The sequence below is a fragment of the Carex rostrata genome, chromosome 8 (genome assembly GCF_964058835.1).
Source record: "Carex rostrata chromosome 8, lpCarRost1.2, whole genome shotgun sequence".
Lineage (NCBI taxonomy): Eukaryota > Viridiplantae > Streptophyta > Magnoliopsida > Poales > Cyperaceae > Carex > Carex rostrata.
This window is the reverse complement of record NC_135925.1, coordinates 480,081-497,837: the sequence shown is the minus strand read 5'-3', so window position 1 is coordinate 497,837 and position 17,757 is coordinate 480,081. Positions and strand designations below refer to the sequence as shown.

The following is a 17,757-nucleotide window of genomic DNA, read 5'->3' as shown; positions in this document are numbered from 1 at the left end:
TTATTATGAAAAACAGCTCCACTGGCATAAAATATTTTTGCTCCATCATACTTAAATTTGTGTGGAGCGATTTTTCATAAAAATCAAATTTAGCATGCTTTTTTCATGAAAATATTTAAATTTAATTCTATATATTATTAGAAAATATTCATGAAAAATTGCAGCCAGAAGCACTCCCAGTCCCACGAGTAAAATATCATTTTTAGAATTTGCAAAATCATTCAAGATTAAAGTTTCACTTCAACAGACTCAAAAAGGCTTTGGTAAAATACCAACAAATTAAAGTAACTTCAACGAAGGTGTTTGCAATGGGTACAATTGGCGACGACTAGGCTAGAATTTACTTTATATATGTCATTTCTGAAATAATAAATACAAATTGGCCTAATAATCTATCATGTACACACACTAGACCCTATCTTACAATATAACAGTCCCCATAATCTATCACTTATTCACTTGCAGTAAAAAAAATTGCAGTATTTAGGCAGTGTCTGTAGAAATAGGATGGTAGTGATCTGTGATTGCACCAGTTGCATTATGCTGGCCGTAAAATGCATATATTCCAACAGAGATGAGGCTGAGTATCACAAATCTATACCATCCTTCTTCATGCAACTGCACAAATAAAATTAAATAAATAAATAAACAAAGAAACAAATAGATAGATAAATAAATAAGCAAATGAACAGAAAGATATCTAATTGCTCTCCATTTGTATGTTTTAGTTTGGTAATAATTGAGGCCAATAGGGCTCATTTGATGGCAATCAATGCGGAGGCTGAGGTTTAACTAGGTGAACCGGGGCTTAATTGGATACAAGGTTCAAATATCATCTATTAATGTAGTTTTGTATTTTTGTTATGCTGGTTCTATGAAAAATGAAATTAGTTGAGAAGAATTAAGAGCAAAATACCTGTGCAAACAAGAAAAAATTGAAGAAAATGGAGATAATTGGCACAAAAGGAATCCAAGGACAAGAAAAACCAGGAGTCTCTCCATACACCTGAAAATGCAAAAGTTACTCATCGTCTAGATATTGTAATACAAGCAGGGTTTCTGGGCGGACAAGTGGTACGACCCTATTGGCCTGCGAGCCTTAGACTTTATCATTTCATAATAGTATAATACTGAAGTTTACCGGACTATAAGAAACAAAATTTGACCAACACCAAACCAGCTCCAATACAAAATATGGGATTTTATGCCTTTACTTTTCATTTTATAAATCAGTTATCTAATTTTGTGCAGGTTTGCAGCTAACCAATATGAAGAAAATATATCTGATTTCACATACAACAAAATTAATGACCGTTTGAAACTTTATTTTTTGGGAGAAGAATAAAAAAGAACAAGTCAAACAGCTTGGTGTCAACAAAAAAAATAAACAAGGAATTTAACATAATCTTATCTGAGGAGTTTACATTAACAATTGTTGGTATCAGCTAAAATAAGGGTGGAAGCTAATTTCTAAATTTTTCTAGCATATTTGCAACCAAATTGCCGAAATAATGAATTTTCTTGTATAATGGAGAGAAGGATGATGGCAAAAGTACACACACATAAACTGAACCAAACAATATTTTTTATCTTTTTGTCTTTTGAGAAATAAAAAAGGGCTTACTTGTCGGAAATAAAGAGCAGCAGCCGCAGCAACGGCAATCAAAAAGAAAATGACCAAGGATACGAATGGGGCACCAAAACGATAACAGAGACCTGCAGCAAAACTACTTACGGCCACTATAACAAGACAAGTTACTCCTTCACACCAGGAGGAGAGACGCATTTTGGAGGCATGAATATCGCCTCTGTCCTTCCACCGAAGGGTTAATACACAAGCAGAAACAACTGAATAACCAGTCTGTAAAAGAAAGTACCCTATATTAAATTTTAATAATAATAAAAAAAGAGTAGGGTTAAAATGCTCCATTGCTTGTGTGCCCCAATCATGTCTCACATCCTTATCTTTGTTTTCAAAGTCCAAACAGTTAATCCGAATCGCTCAACATGATCTCCATATTAAAATGTGACCAAATTTTATATTTTTTTGGAACTTTTTTTACTGTTTTTTTTCAGAATATTCTGGACCATCCAAAAACGATGATTTTGTACCTATCTAAAAAAAATAGTAAAAAATTCCCAAAAAATATAAATTTGGTCACATTTTAATATGGAGATATGTTGAGTGGTTCAGATTGACTGTTTGGACTTTGAAAACGGAGATAAGGATGTGGAATGATCGGGGCAAGAAAACAATGAACATTTTAACCCTACTCATTCAAAAAACCTTATTATGAGAGGACAGCACATGATAGTACAGAGATGATACAAGGTCATACTGCTGTCTCAATTTTCAATATAAAAAAAGAAGGGCAAAATAAGGGATTTATCAAAATGGTTCGTGACTAATAGAAGACTAGATGCACTGTCAATTGGATACTTGCTGGTCAGGTTACCTAACTATAAATATGGCAATGGCATGTGAAAAAATCCATCATGATTGGTAACAGCAGATCAAGCACATACATAAGTAGGAGATATTACCAAAAGGGGTCAGCATTTGTCTAGAATACCAGGGTTCCACTCTTAAGAACACTTTAGTTCTACTCTTAAGAAAAATACATGTACAAACTGACAGTTCAGATTAAAATAGGTCTTAAACAGAAGCACGCACCAGGGTTCCAACAGAGAGAATATGGGAGAGCTGTGTAACATTGAAGATACCAGCTAATACAGCTGCAACAATACCAACCCAGATTTGCGAGTTTACAGGAGTGTGCCTCTTTGGGTGGACTTGAGCAAATACTGATGGCAGAAGGCCATCCCTTCCAAGCCCAAGATACAACCGCGACTAGTTACAAAAAGACACAATGTGTTATGATAATAAATATATTCGCCATGACAGGGAGTGTTGTTGGGGAATATTGTCAATAAGGACTGCAAATGCCCTTGTTCCAAAGAAAAACTAAGTTACAAGATCAAATTTGTAATATTACTCCGACTGGGAGAAACCAATATGCAATATAAATATATGCCTGCTAGGAAATCAAAGAATTAAGCCAAGGAAAAACCACGAAGGACCAGCGTACGTAAAGAGTTAATTATTGTAGAAGGAAAAAGCTTGAATAAGCCAATTTCTTAAGAAAGGAAATCATTTTTTTGCTTATTATTTTTAACCAAAAGCACCCAGATGAAATTCATAGTTATACCTGTACATAGAGGCCAACAAGAAGTGTAGTAGTGAGGCCAGCAACAGCACCAATGCTTATAAGAACTGAGACAAACTTCAACCCTTTGGCAGTGAAAGCCTCAGCCAATGGAGCATCTGCACCAAGGTTTTGGTATGGCACCATGCCAGTTAATACCAAACATACACAAACATATAAGGTGATACATACAATCAGGCTTCCCAGTATCCCAATTGGTAAGTCTCTCTGTCCAAATAGAGCAAACAAAGTTTAATGCAGTTATATATAAACATCATGGGAACAATATAGCACTAAATAATATACCAAATAGCAAACTGCCCCTTCTTTCTCAGTGTATCATATAGAGATAATATGAAAAGAGGGTGGTTTAGGCATTCTTTGAAAATATAATGGGGAAAACAGCAATGCCTGAGCACAGTTACCAGAAATGTGGTTTGCTAGGTGATGTGGTACAGGTACAAGCTGCAGACTGCCCGTATGTCGTGGGAGGTTTATTATCAGATATATGCTTAATTTTGTTTTTAATATTTGGTTACATATCAGATGTATGTTTAATTTTGTTTCCAATGGAATGACATGTGAGATAAAATGCCATATCATTGCTTGCAATGTCCTTTCCCGTGAATAATTTGGTCAAGGCAATGAAAAGGCATGCCTAGAAATACATAGCATTTTTTAGATATGCAAGGAAACACTTCAGTCCACTGTATCGGGCGATGTTGTAGTTAGTAACTTGTGTTTCAGTTTGTGCTACTCAGAAACTGATTCTTAGGGGGACAGGTAAATCTGCAACTATGTGCTTGAGGCATTTCTCATGTTTCACCAATGCATATAGCATATTTTAAAATTTTTCTGTAGCGGTACAAGAAATTTCTCAAAATTTTGGCACTCATAAGAACAACAAGTAAAAATAAACTAAAGAAAATAAATTTCTGAAGAAGTCAAGGGATTACTTGTGGTTTTTTTGTTTCTTCAGCTGAATTGGCAACAGCATCAAATCCAACATATGCAAAGAAGACTACAGTAGCACCAGTTACAATTTCTTTAAACCCATTTGGTGCAAATGGCGTCCAATTCGACACATCAACCTCAAAAGAGCCAACCAGTATTACAACTAGAACAATGGTCACCTGAAATCATTCAATTTCAATCTTAGCCCTGCTTTTGAGAGATTATGCAGTTTCACAAATAATACAATGATAACCTGGTGGTACAAATGTACCCAGGGGCAGAGCCAGACCTTTAAACTATGGGGGTCAAACGTGAATTGGAGCCAATCATGTAATGTCATTTTATGAGGGAAGCTAGCAGTATTGATGCATACAAAAATTACAAAATTCAATGGACAAATTTACAAATTTTCAGTTTATAGGGGTGGCTTAGCACCCATTTCCTTGTATTACCATCCGCCGCTGCCTAGTCCCTGGTATTGATAGGTGCATATTGGTACCTCTGGGGTATCAAAAGATTAAAAACAAGCATCCTAACCTAAACAAACCACCAAATGCAAAACAAGTAATATGTAAGCAACACAGAAAAATAAAACAACTCCATTAACACACCTTCAGTGCTGTCATGAATGAATTAATTCCTGATGACTCCTTTACCCCATAACAAAGTACATAGGTTAGAATTGCCAGCAGAACCGGTGCGAGCAAATTCAATGAAACGACCCCACCAAAAAGCTCCTTCCCATGGCCGATCCAGCTAGGGAAGTGTCCATTGAGAAAAGGAAACAGCTCCAAAAGAGACACGAAATAACTAGCTAAGCTTCTGGCTATGCTTGCGGCGCCTATATGGTAATCAAGCATTAATTGTGCGAACACGAGAAATGCAGTGAGCTCGTTGAAGGCAGAGTAGGCATAGAGGTAGGCCCCACCGACCACAGCAGGGAAGCGGGTTGAGAGCTCGGCATAGCAGAGGGCATTAAGGGTGCATGCTGCGCCCGCAAGAATGAAGCTGATTGTGACACCTGTCAGGGGTCACTGATGGTTAGCATTTCAGGGTTTCTATGTTTTTAAAGACAAATGAAAGTGTGGTAGATCTAATCATATAAGGGTACTGTGTGTGTTTATGTGTGTTTTCAGCGAGCATGCGTGTGTGCCTTGATTGGATTGCAATTTGATTATTAAACGTTGTCTTATATCTTAATTGAATGCACAAGATACATATAGACTTTGTAACTGAAATGGAAAATTTGTATCTGCCTTCTTCAGCTTGTTTTGATTTTATAACTTTTATGGCAGATGAAATGATGATAATTTTATTGTTTAGACAATCCTAATCCTACTTAAAATCAAGATGGGAAAAATATTGGCATTTTGAGAAATCATTTGATCAGCTAACTGCCTGAGTCTCAATGAAATCAAATAAAACTCACCAGGACCAGCATCTCTAGCTACGGTACCAGTGACAACGAAAATTCCAGCGCCAATGGAGGCACCGATTCCTAGAAGAACGAGCTCGAACGGGCCGAGGTGGCGCTCTAGTCCGCCGGTGCTGGCGGAGGAGGTGGGGGTGAGCTCGATTGACTTTCGCCGGAGAGCAGCGGAGCAAAAGGAGGAGAACAAGGAGCGAGGTGAGGATGAGGAAGCGGAGGTGGTGGACCTGTGGTGTTGACTTCCCATGGCGATGCCGTGTTCAGATTGGATTTACGGTGGTGGCAACAACCACAGTTGATATTCAATTCTTCAGCTTCTCAGTCCGATAATTCTTCGGAGGGTTTGGTTTTTGTTCAAATGGTTTGGACAAAGTCTTATCCAAACCCCGATCTAAACCGTCATTCACATCAAAATTCATTTTGACGGTTTAGATTCACGGGATCATTTAAAATTATTCATCTTAATTTTGTTCACACGAATTAAAAAGCTGATTGGACGGTTTATATCCAACTTTGGATGAAATTGCTCATAATCCTTTGGACAAAATCCAAATCCTTATTCAAACTCCCGATTTCTTATTTCTACCTCTAATAATCTATAATATTTTTTTTTTATTTCTCTTTCAGTTATTATAAGTATCTATTACATGAGGAGGGTTCAAATGCACCCAAATTTTTGTGCATCCAAATGTAATCTATCTTTTTTCTCCGTTTTCAAAGTCTGAATAGTAAATCCGAACCGTTAGATGTAATCTATATATTAAGATGTGCTTGGAGACCAAATTTTACATTTTTTGCAATTTTTTTACTATTTATTAAGCCACTTTGAAAATCGCTGATCCAATGGTCCAGAAAATGTAAAATCAGCTATTTTCAAAGTGGCTTAATAAATAGTAAAAAAATTTCAAAAAATGTAAAATTTGGTCTCCAAGCATATCTTAATATATAGATCGCATCTAACGGTTCGGATTGACTATTCGGACTATGAAAACGGAGAAAAAGAATTTGAAAGATAGAATGCATTTGAGTGCACAAAAATTTGGATGCATTTGAACCCTCCTCCTATTATATTACCCATCAAATTACATATACAAAGTTAAATATAATTATTTATTTTTCTAGAAATCAATAATATATTCCAGATAAAAAAATAAAAAAAATTCTCTCTTCGTTGATTTTGTAGATGTGTCAAATCTACGTGATTAGTTTTTTTTTCATTTAACTGCTTTTAATTAATTACTTGTTCGAGATAATTAGGGCCATTAGCAATTATTGTCAGCTAAAGACAAAAATAGACTAAACTAGAGCAACTTCTTAAATCATTCACTTTACAAGAATATTGAGAACATTTAGACGTCAAGGTTCCGGATTTTATTTTCACTTTGTTATTTTTTTTATATAATTTTATACTTTGAGAATATCCAGTGACAAAAAACTATATTTTTCTTCACGAGACATCGCAAATTTAAAATCTGACTGATTAGATGGCTTGAAGTCTTGATCCTCAACTCTCTTCTCAAAAAACATTTTGGGAATATCGATTCTCTTTCTATTTTTCTTCTTGTCCTCTCTTTGCTATTTTATTTTTGTTGAGTGGATTTGTTAGCAGGAATTATTTTTTTCATTTATAACGCATTTACAAAATACACTAGATTGACGCATGGATTAAAAAAACAGTTCCAAGTATGGAATGAAGGAGACGAATCCGAATCATGAATGCGTAGGGATGGCAAAAAAGTTTAATTGGCTCGGCAGCCTGGTCTTATCCGTCCATTCTGTTCTTTATCCGGTCGGTCCGACATTGTGATGAGTCAGATAAAGGCAAGCCTAGAGAGGGGTCGGGCCGGATCTGGACTTATGTCGAAGCCCACAGGCAGTCCATGGGCCTTTATGTTAAAAAAAAATAAACAAACTACTGCTATTAAACTATAAATTATTTTGTTGCTCCAGTAGCAAAATCACATTGTTGTTTGTTGTTAGACTAGGAATTTTTTTTTCCCATTAGAAAAATCACACTATGAATTGTTTTGTTTTCTTGTACAGTCTATTTGATGTGGTTGAATATGGATTGGCCAGCGGGTATGAGCAGGTCCATGGGCTGGGGCAGGCATGGGCTTGGGGGAAAGCCCATGGGCGGACTGGACATAGATTTTCAAGCCCGTCAAATTGGGCTGAACAGGTGGGCCATTAGTTTTTAACAAGCAGGTCGGACATGAACTTAGTACAGTACTCATGAGTTCGGCCCATTGTCATCCCTATGAATACGCGCATGTGATTGTAACAGTCTCAATATCTCCTTTGAGAATAAAAAATGAAAACATGTGTTCAAAGATGCACGTAATCTCGTTAAATATTTCAAACTCATAATATTACTATTACCCTTTTAAGATAACTAGGTGCGTCGTTGCGGCTACGCCGCAACCGTTTTTTGCTGAAATTTATAGGTTCATATGATGAATTTGTGTTGATGGATATCCATTGATTATCTGAGACAAAATTACAAAGCTGAGCAATAGATATGGCAATATCAAGGAATACATAGTTTAAAAAAAATTACAGTTAGGTAACAAATACTCCTTACCATAATAAATATCCCCTTGAGTAACCCTATAGCAGCTGGGTTCTAGAAGCTTCCGGAAGCTTGACTTGTGTGCATTAAGTTCAGCAAGCATCTTACCTTGCTGACTAGCCGACAAAAGATTCGAGCCAGATCGTCAAGTCTCGGATTTGCTAGCAGCGTAGCTGATCTGTTTCCTTCAAAATTGTTGACAATTATTTGTGAATTCTTTTGTGAATCCTGAAATGATAATAGCTGAAAGAAAACAATGTTAACATATGCAAATAATAGGAGCTCAAATTGGTTTTGTTTATGCTGTTAACATTCATCTATGCAGAAAATAACCATTCAAAAGGCGATACACATAGTTAAACTCAACCAAGTCGCCCTCACGCAGTTATGTCTGTTCTCCATCCATTATATATTTAAATTAAAAAGATTTTCTTCTATAAGCTGACCAGTTAATGAAATATTATGCATTATTCATTGTATTGTTCTATTAAGAATTGCAAAATCAAAGAATAACCTGACATAACTAACTACCTTGGAACGTGACGCTGCTCTGGAGTTTGTAATATGGCTCAATTCATAAAGTTCACGGTGCCAATGACAACTTACATGCTTCATCTAGGCAAGGCAGGTAAGTTATGCATGAAGTAATCTGACACGTTATCGCTTGTATTTCTCGTATTATGTCCTTGTCACATTTCTCTTTTATAAACTTGAAAAGTAACACAATTCAGTCTTTTTTAGGTGGATATGATTTTTTCTATTTTCAACTCAGGAAAAAGAAAACCCAAAATGATAGATAGATAATAATTATGCGAGGGGTGTCATCTATGCAAATAACAAAGACGAGTATTATTAGAAGACAAAGAAGATAATTAAATTGGCATAAAAACTAACATATACCCCTTTTTGACAACCTCAGCATGAGTCACTATATCGGAATTCCATCTCTCCAGAAACTAACATGTAGCCTCACTCATAATTGACCGGAACAACCCCCTATAGTTTTCCTGCTTCCAACCATTCTTTTGGAAATATCATCAAATTTTAAGTATCGATCAAACATGATAAAATATTTTTTTTGTATATTCAGATATGCCAGTCAGATTGAGGAGCTGAGCCATGTTGTATATTCTGAAAGAGGTCAGTCAAAACTGTTGAGAGGTCAATGCCCTAAAACAACCTAAATAAACAAAATTAGGACATACCACAACCCAACCCAATTCAAATCAACCCAACTAAAAAATTAGGTCATGCCTCAACCGAACCCAACATTAAAAATATTATTCTGCCAGAAAAATAGCCTGGTCCAACTCCAGAATCCTGTCAAATTTTACATGATAATAACTCAGATTAAAAGTGCTGAGACCTAAGTCACTAAATTAAGAACCCAAACCTTACCCAGGTTGTCTTTCCCTGCAACCTCAACATGTGGTGTGGTTTTGAAAGAATTGCGAGAAAAACACTTACAATGGAAGAAACACACCATAAGTTAAGATTTTCCTGGCGCACTCACTGTACGACCTCCAGTGTACGTTTTGACACTGCCACCTTATGCATTCCAACAAGGCACTCCCCACTCGTCAACCGCTCTAGTTGTGTATTCAGAAAGACATGAAAAATTCAACCAGGCAAATTATAATTCCCAATGATTTAATTGGATACTGCTGTAAAAGTCTTGATCCAATAATTAAGCAATGAACATTGAATCATAGAAATCTTAAACGAAGTATATCTCTGTCAGTTTTTCTCTTTCACCAGTTAGTTGGTACTGTACAAGTACCAGACTGAAGCTCTTTTATTCTTATACTTGTTTGCCAGTTTTGAATGAGTAGGCAGCCGAGAAGGACCTTGACCTCTATATTTTAAAATTGGTAATTTATTGTAGCAATGTCTTTAAGTGTTAATGTAGAAACATCTTCATGGCCCTTTTTAGCTGTCATCTCTACAATTATTGATGAACTCATTTTGCACAAATAAATTACATATCTTTACAAAATAGTTGTAAAATCAGCACTATACATACCTTCTAGGGATTATCTTACATCATCATTTGCATAGCCATCATATCTCTCTTCAGTAAGTGCAGAAATTCTTTGAATCTTAGCTTGCCCTTTTTTCTTTACATGAGGGACACCTAGATGCACATAAGCCCCATTTGTCACATTTTCCTTAGTAGTAAATTAAAAGATAAATATATTTTAGTGTTCAACTGAAATTGCATGCAAATTATCATTTTTTTTAATTTTAACATCTCTCTATTGGCTTTGAATTAGATCTTCAATTTTTTCATGTTTATAGCGAAATTAACAGAGAATCTTTTCCAACTGGTTTCACCTCTATACAATAAGCCCATGGGTAGAAAATGATGTGAAAATGCTACATAGCTAGATTAGGTAAGATTGAGAAATACCTCATTCTAACTCCTGCAAGTGCCGACATTGTCATGTCAGCAAAAGACGGTACCACAACCATTTTAATTTGAACGTGTTCTACTACATTCCTCTCAAGCCTGAGAAAATTGATTCTCCTTTTGTCCATAATATAATTTTGACCAGCTGGTTATTGGCTTGTCATGACGTGACTACAGTAGAGGGGCATAATTTGACACAGCTCGTTCCAGGGAGATGTCCAACAACTCAATTTGGATTCGAATCTGACTCGAGATGGTTATTTCAAAAAGCATAAAGGATTTAAAACCAATATGATCCGACTCAAAATGATTGACAACTCAAAACAATTGGTATTCAACAATTAGAAACTTGATTGGATTTCTGGACCTGACCCAACTCGAGATGAATCAAAACCTTTTAAATTCAGCAAATAGAAAAAGGACCTACTACTGAGTCAGTTGAGTATTGCAATTGTGAGCTAGACCAATGTAATTTAATTAGCACTCTAATATAATTGTCAATGACTGACACTTTTTCTGCATACTGAGTCAATTGGGCACTCTTAACTCACTGCCAATAACTCAGCATACAGAAAGACTGAATGCGGAGTCAATTGAGCATTATAATTGTAACCTTCACCAATGTAACAGCAAAAGAGCATAAATTCATTGTGTAAGTCGCAATTTTTTGAAGAAGAATCCAAATATTTCCTCTTCCCAAGAACAATCAGTGAAGAAGTAATTAATTTAAAAAAAAAAAACACAAAAGAATAGTAGTATACCTTTGTACAGTAGACAGCTAGAGCCTTTGCTGGTAATCAAACCTCACATTTAATAAACAAAACAACAAACATTTTAGTTTGCATGTCTCAACTGTTGGAGTAAAGTTGCACGAAACAGTAAACCCAAAATCGAGTACAACATAGAGATAACCATGAGACAGAAACTCGTCAGATATACAGCCAAGAAAAATCGATGTACAAAACTAAATTTGCATTAAATCTACTAAGCCTGCAATTTTAATTCTATATTTGGTGCTAATCAACCTCGTCTTATTGTTGATACTTTTCAATCGAACTAAGAATTCAATTTATAACCAAACTAACAAAGGAATAAGCAAATGAAGGAAAAATCTGAAGGAAGCTCAACTAAAGAAGATAGTATCTGAAATTCACAAATGGAGCGATGAGGGAGCGAGTACGCGCGCGAGAACCCATGAATAGGGGAGGTCGGCCATCTTCAAATTGCGGAGGAGGCAAATGAGAGAGGAGAAATGGAAACACGTAGCAAGGGGAGAACAGGTGGCAAGCGTGGAAGGAGGAGGAGATGACAACTTACACAACTTTGGACGAATTTGAAGTCTTTTTTTTTTTTATTGGAGACGAATTTGAAGTCGAAATCCGAGTAAAATGAGATGACATCAGCTGACATAAGAGGAACAAATCTGAAACCATTCATCTTCCATCCGACGATGAACAGAAGGGGTACTACTGTTCATGCTACAGTACCAAGCCATCCAAAATTAGTGTATTATAAATAAATTGCAATTAGAGGGTTAAATTGATAGAAATTGGGATCGTAAGTTTGAAATTGATATGGTAATTGAAGAATTCGTAGAAATGAATAAATCATAATAAGAAGTTAAAACCTTTAACCTCTATAGTATTGTTTGGAATTAGTGCCAAATATATCTTATTTATTGGCTGAATTTGGTACAAGCCAATGCCCCAAAACAATCTACTGACGAGACAGTGCTACAATGCACTGAAATGTAGGAAAATCATACTGAAGAACTTCCCAAAAAAAGAAAAGGAGGCACCACAATTTAACCGAGTAATTGGCAGTTTAAAGGAAAAAAACCAAATAATAGAAAGAATCCCAACCAAATGAAAGCAATACCTGCATGGGAGCATCAAGAGTCGAATTTGTGTTATGGCGAGCCTCTTGAAGTTGAAGTTTGAATTCTTCGAAATCCTTTTTTGTTTCGGAAGAGAAAGGCAGAAAGACTGAGGTTCGGGATTGGGGATGATGCGAAGGTGAAGGGGAGTAAGACGGCGGAGGGAGGAGAAATAGAGAGTAGGCGGGCAGAGCAAAGAGAGATGGCGTGGTCCGTTCTGAGAGGAGAAGAGGAACGATGTGGGACGGGACAAAAGTAGAATGGTCTAAGGTTTAGGCGGTGACGATGAGGAACAGTGTCCAGAAAGAAAAGAGGGAGCAACACGTAGCAAAGAAAGGAAGAGATGGCACCGACGCGTGTTTTTCAGCCATGAGATATAGAGAATAAATTTGGATCTGTATGTTTCCCATCCGACGGTAGATATTGGGGGTGTTACTGTAGAATGAACAGTAACACCCCATCCAAAATTAATATATTGATAATTTCACATTTTAGATCTCAATTTTTTTAAATAGTATGATTTATCATTAAACTTTCATTTGTACTAAATTTTCTTATATATTTCTTTAAAAAAAAAAAAAGCTATGTTGACCTCTATATTTTAATCGCATCATATAAATTTTTACAATTCCACGATTCCATGAATAAAAATAAGGATCATGATAATTGTCCCCGCACCTCTATCTCCACATTTATCCCCGCATTTAACATCCATAACTACTTTGAGGACCACAAAAGTTTCAGCATTGTTTTTTTTTTCTAAAGTATTAATCTCTATGCGCAGAAATATCTATACCTAAAAACGAAAATATTTATATCTATAAGATGAATAATTTATACATAAATAATTGTTTTTCCAACTAAATCTCAAATTACGGGGGAGGGGGGGTCATACACGTTTTTAGAGGTAGTTTTTTTGTCTTTATTCAATCTCGTCCACATTTCTGACGATTTATGAGAAATTTTACGAATCTAAAACCACGAGTGTCTTCTACGTAATTTCTCTTTCAAATGAGATCCATGACAACATACTTTCGGGTTCGTCATCACACAAGTATTTTATACCTCGTCATGCAAGTATTTATACTTATACTTGAAAATATTTTTTACATATGACACTGACTGACATATAAAAGTATTAATATTAAGTATTACGTATGACATTGACCGACATAACCAATTTAGGAAGGTTGTATTATGGTCCCCGCTACTTGATATTACAACCCTGTAATTTTAGAAATGTTTAAATATTTAGTGGGACCATAATATAACATTCCTAAATTGTAGCTGTGAGGATAGAAGGGGATAGGAGTATGGGAATGAATATAATTATTCTAAAAACAAAACACACAAATATTTGGGGCTCCAATTTGAACAATGCTTTTGAGATATTCATACTGGACGGCCTCTCTCTTTCAACGACGGCATTTCAAAAATTCAACTAAAAAAAATTCAAGGAACAATGCTTTTGAGATATTCATACTGGACGGCCTCTCTCTTTCAACGACGACATTTCAAAAATTAAACTAAAAAAAATTCAAGGAGCAACTGATGCAAGCAAATATTGACATTTTCTAAGCCTTCGCTTTTGTAGAAAAATATGTTGTTTCATTGTTTTACATTTCTTAGTCTTTTTCTTGAATTGACTACTAAAATCAGTGTTATTGAAGCATTATAACCCTAATGTAGTAGTTAATTATATCGGTTGATTTATTATATTATTCTCACCAGATCATAAATGATATACTTAATAGCTAGCCATCGGAATTCGGACACGGCAAGACAAAAGAAGAGAAGAATTGAAATAAAAATTAATTGTCCGGGGCCCTCCCGCTGACCACTGAGGCACTGACCCATCACATACGCATACGCTAACGCTACCAAAGTAGCAACTACACTAGTTGGCATTATTCAGAATAAGTCAAACAAGTCTATAAATCGGATGGTCCATGTAGCAGAATAGCAGATGATGGACGGTCACGGACGCATTGAATGATAATAATAATAATAATAATAATAATAATATTAAGGGCTGGGCAGAGGGCAGTAATAGTAATAGTACAGACTTGTTACATCTTTGATCTTTGATCTTACTTACATACGAATAATTAGGTCCGGTCAAATCCTCAATGCAACTGCGGTTATTCGCAAGTGTTGACCCACGCGCTTCCCTCGAGTCGACCAGTCCAGTCCACCACATAAACTTTTCACACACAACCCCATTACCCATACGAAGAATATTTCTGATCAGAATCCGAGTTGATATATTAATATATACATATATATATGAATTCTGATTGGACGGTACAAATAGTCTGTTACCTTAGCCCTTAATTAGGTGATAATGATATGAATTCAAATCAAATCAAGCTCCAGCATGTGGATTGTACGTACAGTGGTTGTTGGATTTAGGTCCAACCCAACCCAATAGGCAATAGCATCTCCACTCCAAGTCTTCGCTGACAATTTTCTCTCAAAAAAAGTCTTCGCTAGCTGAGAATTATAAAACCATCCAACAATTCAAATTCAAACCATTATACTAATCCAACGTATAATTAAAAACGGTCAATCACTCAATATCACCTTTTCTTGTGTATATATATAGACCTTTTTTGAGCACCATATTCATTGCCTACTACCATACATAAAAAAAAAAGCCCTTGGATTATAATTAATAAGCAAACACTAGCTTCTTCTTCTTGACAATTTCTGAGAGAGATATATATAGATGGGTTTATCTAACAATTCTCATGGAAAATGCATTGTGCCATTACTGTTCTTGGTGCTCATGATGTCTAGCATGTCGATGCTCGAAGCAGCGAGGCTGTTGGATGGGAGCTGGCCAGTATTCGATCTAGATAGTCTCCAACTTCTATTAAGCTCTAAAGGTCATCCATCGGGACCTAGCAACTGCAGCGGCAATCCGTCAATTAAAGGCGGCCACTGTTGATCGGTTAATTCGTGTTGTAATTAATAACATTGAAATGTAAAAAAATTATATGGTGCTCAAAAACCTCAAACAATGGGCACAGAATTTCACTTTTCTACTTTGTTTTTGTCTTGTTTTATACAAAGGTCTGCTGGTATGCACACAAGTGTTGTCCCCGACTAGAGTATTGAGAGACCGTACTCAACAAGTTTCATAGAGGTTTAATTTAATTGTATTATTTTTTTTATATTGCAAAATTGTAAAAAGTTTAGGACTGGGATGTAAAAGCTTCTTTTTTATCAATGCAAAATGTCACTGGCATTGGCTGGATGACCTTAAAAAAAAATTAAAATATAAATTGCCTCCCTCCCTACTCTTACAACAAAACGAAACTAATGCAAATCTGTTGGCGCCTATAACTCTATATATACTACTTGCAGGTTTAATTACATGATGAATATTAAAACATACTCTCTTTCTTTCATTCCAAAATCCAACCACAATATAGTCCCTCTTATCAATTATATTGAAGGTCTATCGATCTTTGAGAGGTGTGTGTGTATATATATATATATATATATGCATCAATCTACATCCATACATCATTTATAGTTTCACAATCAAAAGAAAAACCGTTAACAATTCCAAATCTGCAAAATAAAAGTGCAAGTCACAAATTCATGACTCAAAATTCACATTTTTCTCATTAAAAGGAGAATTCAATAGGTATCGATGGAATAGAGTTCAATTCACAATCCAATTTCCTTAATAAAATTGAGAAGATGGAGAAGAAGAAGACAGAGGATGGAAGACAATCGGCGAGGAGAAGGATGAAATTGCCATGTAAACAGCATCAAACATTGACTAGAACAGCTGAGGTGGAGGAGGAGGAGGAAGAGGTTCTCAATCCATACCACATCACCATGGCGTTGGCGCCTCTGTCAAGTTTCTCAATAAATGGTGACACGAGTTTGATCCGTTGAATTTTGGGCCGAAAAACATGGTCTAATACATTGAAGAGGCCTACCCAAAAGAATATTTTAAAGAATGTGATCCGCGGTTCATTCATGATGGACTATTTTGGGCCTTAATGGGAAAATTACAAAATTTTCTTGTGATCTAGGAATGGACGATGTGATTGTGATATCATCAATGGGTGTTTTGCTCCATGGAAATGCGCATTATTCTATTATTATTAAAATGAATAGAGAAAGAGTCAAGATACAATACACACTTTCATATGAGAAGAAGACCATATCATATTCATATCCTACAATTGCAATTGCAATTGCAATTGCGTGAGGACAACACATGAGACCTCTAGCTGTCCCCACAGGCACAGGCACAGGCACAAATGAAAATTGAAAGAAAGCCTTCTTGGTTTGGCCTTCAACTTGAAGGCGTGTGTAGTAGAAAAGTTGGTCCCACTCTATCCAATCACTGAAGCTTCATTCACCAATAATTCACTCGAATGACCCACCAATTTCAATAAAATTAAAAAATTTAATTTTTAAATTACTAAAGATATAACTGGTCGATAAAGTACTATATATACAAATACGATTCCAAAAACTTATATTTTCTGTAGAATCACGAGTGCCAGATGAAAGCTTGCATATTTTGAAATCCTTCTACATCGGTGATTGACGAAATGCAATTGCTACATCGGAAGTCAATACGGATTTACAATTCGATATATATAAAAGCCGATAGAGATGCTCTAAAATGTTATTTTTTATGAAAGACTGCATATTTAAAATCTAATGCAACTTTTGTTTTGTCAATTTGTTTATCCTCATTACTTGCTGAAGAAAAACTATATTAGTAACCAGCAGTGTTCTAAATAGCCAGTTATAGTTACACAATAGCTCTGCTATAGTTTTTTCGGACCTCAAAGACTATAATACTATCAACTGCTTTTCTTTTATAATGATTTAAAATAGCTAGCTATGGTTGCGCTATAGCTTTTTCGGACCTTAAAAGCTAATAGCACTATAATTGCTATTTAGAACCTTGATAACAAGTCACAAATTGGCAAACATGCTTCTAATTCCCAATTGACATATGTATTCTAGTATCAGTGTCTACGTTCATTCATATAACGGCCGGATAACTTAGAAACAAGTTAGGCCATTGTAAAAAACGTTGGTGTTGGTGTTGGTGTTGGTGTTGGTCAACTACAAATAGTCCAACAATTACTTTTTGCCAAGTAGTTTATTTAAAATGTTTATCGATATAGTTGATGGCTGTATGATGTTTTTACAAATTCTTGATATTGATCTAAATAACATCTAATTGTGCTTTCTCTTTATGTTTTTTTTCTTCTGGTAATATGGTCATCTTCTTCCTCTGGATAAATATGTTGTTTGGTGCTTTAAAGAAAT

The 17,757-nt window shown here is 35.6% G+C and overlaps 1 protein-coding gene and 1 long non-coding RNA gene across 2 annotated transcripts; both read right to left on the bottom strand.

Moving 5' to 3' along the window:
* Nucleotides 1-269: 269 nt before the first annotated feature.
* CAT9 (cationic amino acid transporter 9) lies at nucleotides 270-5,992 on the bottom strand. Its single transcript, XM_078307169.1, has 8 exons — nucleotides 5,590-5,992; nucleotides 4,772-5,181; nucleotides 4,163-4,339; nucleotides 3,210-3,434; nucleotides 2,675-2,851; nucleotides 1,625-1,861; nucleotides 917-1,006; nucleotides 270-618 (listed from the first exon to the last, which is right to left on the bottom strand). The coding sequence occupies exons 1-8, from the start codon at nucleotides 5,834-5,836 to the stop codon at nucleotides 484-486; spliced, it is 1,698 nt and encodes a 565-aa protein (XP_078163295.1). The 5' UTR covers nucleotides 5,837-5,992; the 3' UTR covers nucleotides 270-483.
* A 2,382-nt stretch (nucleotides 5,993-8,374) lies between these two features.
* On the bottom strand, nucleotides 8,375-10,512 carry LOC144558318 (uncharacterized). Its single transcript, XR_013512884.1, has 3 exons — nucleotides 10,178-10,512; nucleotides 9,626-9,747; nucleotides 8,375-9,338 (listed from the first exon to the last, which is right to left on the bottom strand). It is a non-coding gene; the product is annotated as an uncharacterized LOC144558318 (long non-coding RNA).
* Nucleotides 10,513-17,757: the final 7,245 nt, after the last annotated feature.

What these genes read in the sequence shown, in the direction of transcription:
- CAT9 (XM_078307169.1), bottom strand. Translation starts at nt 5,836, where the DNA reads ATGGGAAGTCAACACCACAGGTCCACCACCTCCGCTTCCTCATCCTCA. An exon ending in TTGTTGGCCTCTATGTACAG is followed by an intron (nt 2,852 to 3,209) that starts GTATAACTATGA and finishes TTTTGTAACTAG; the next exon opens with TCGCGGTTGTATCTTGGGCT. An exon ending in CTGCTCTTTATTTCCGACAA is followed by an intron (nt 1,007 to 1,624) that starts GTAAGCCCTTTT and finishes TTGCATTTTCAG; the next exon opens with GTGTATGGAGAGACTCCTGG.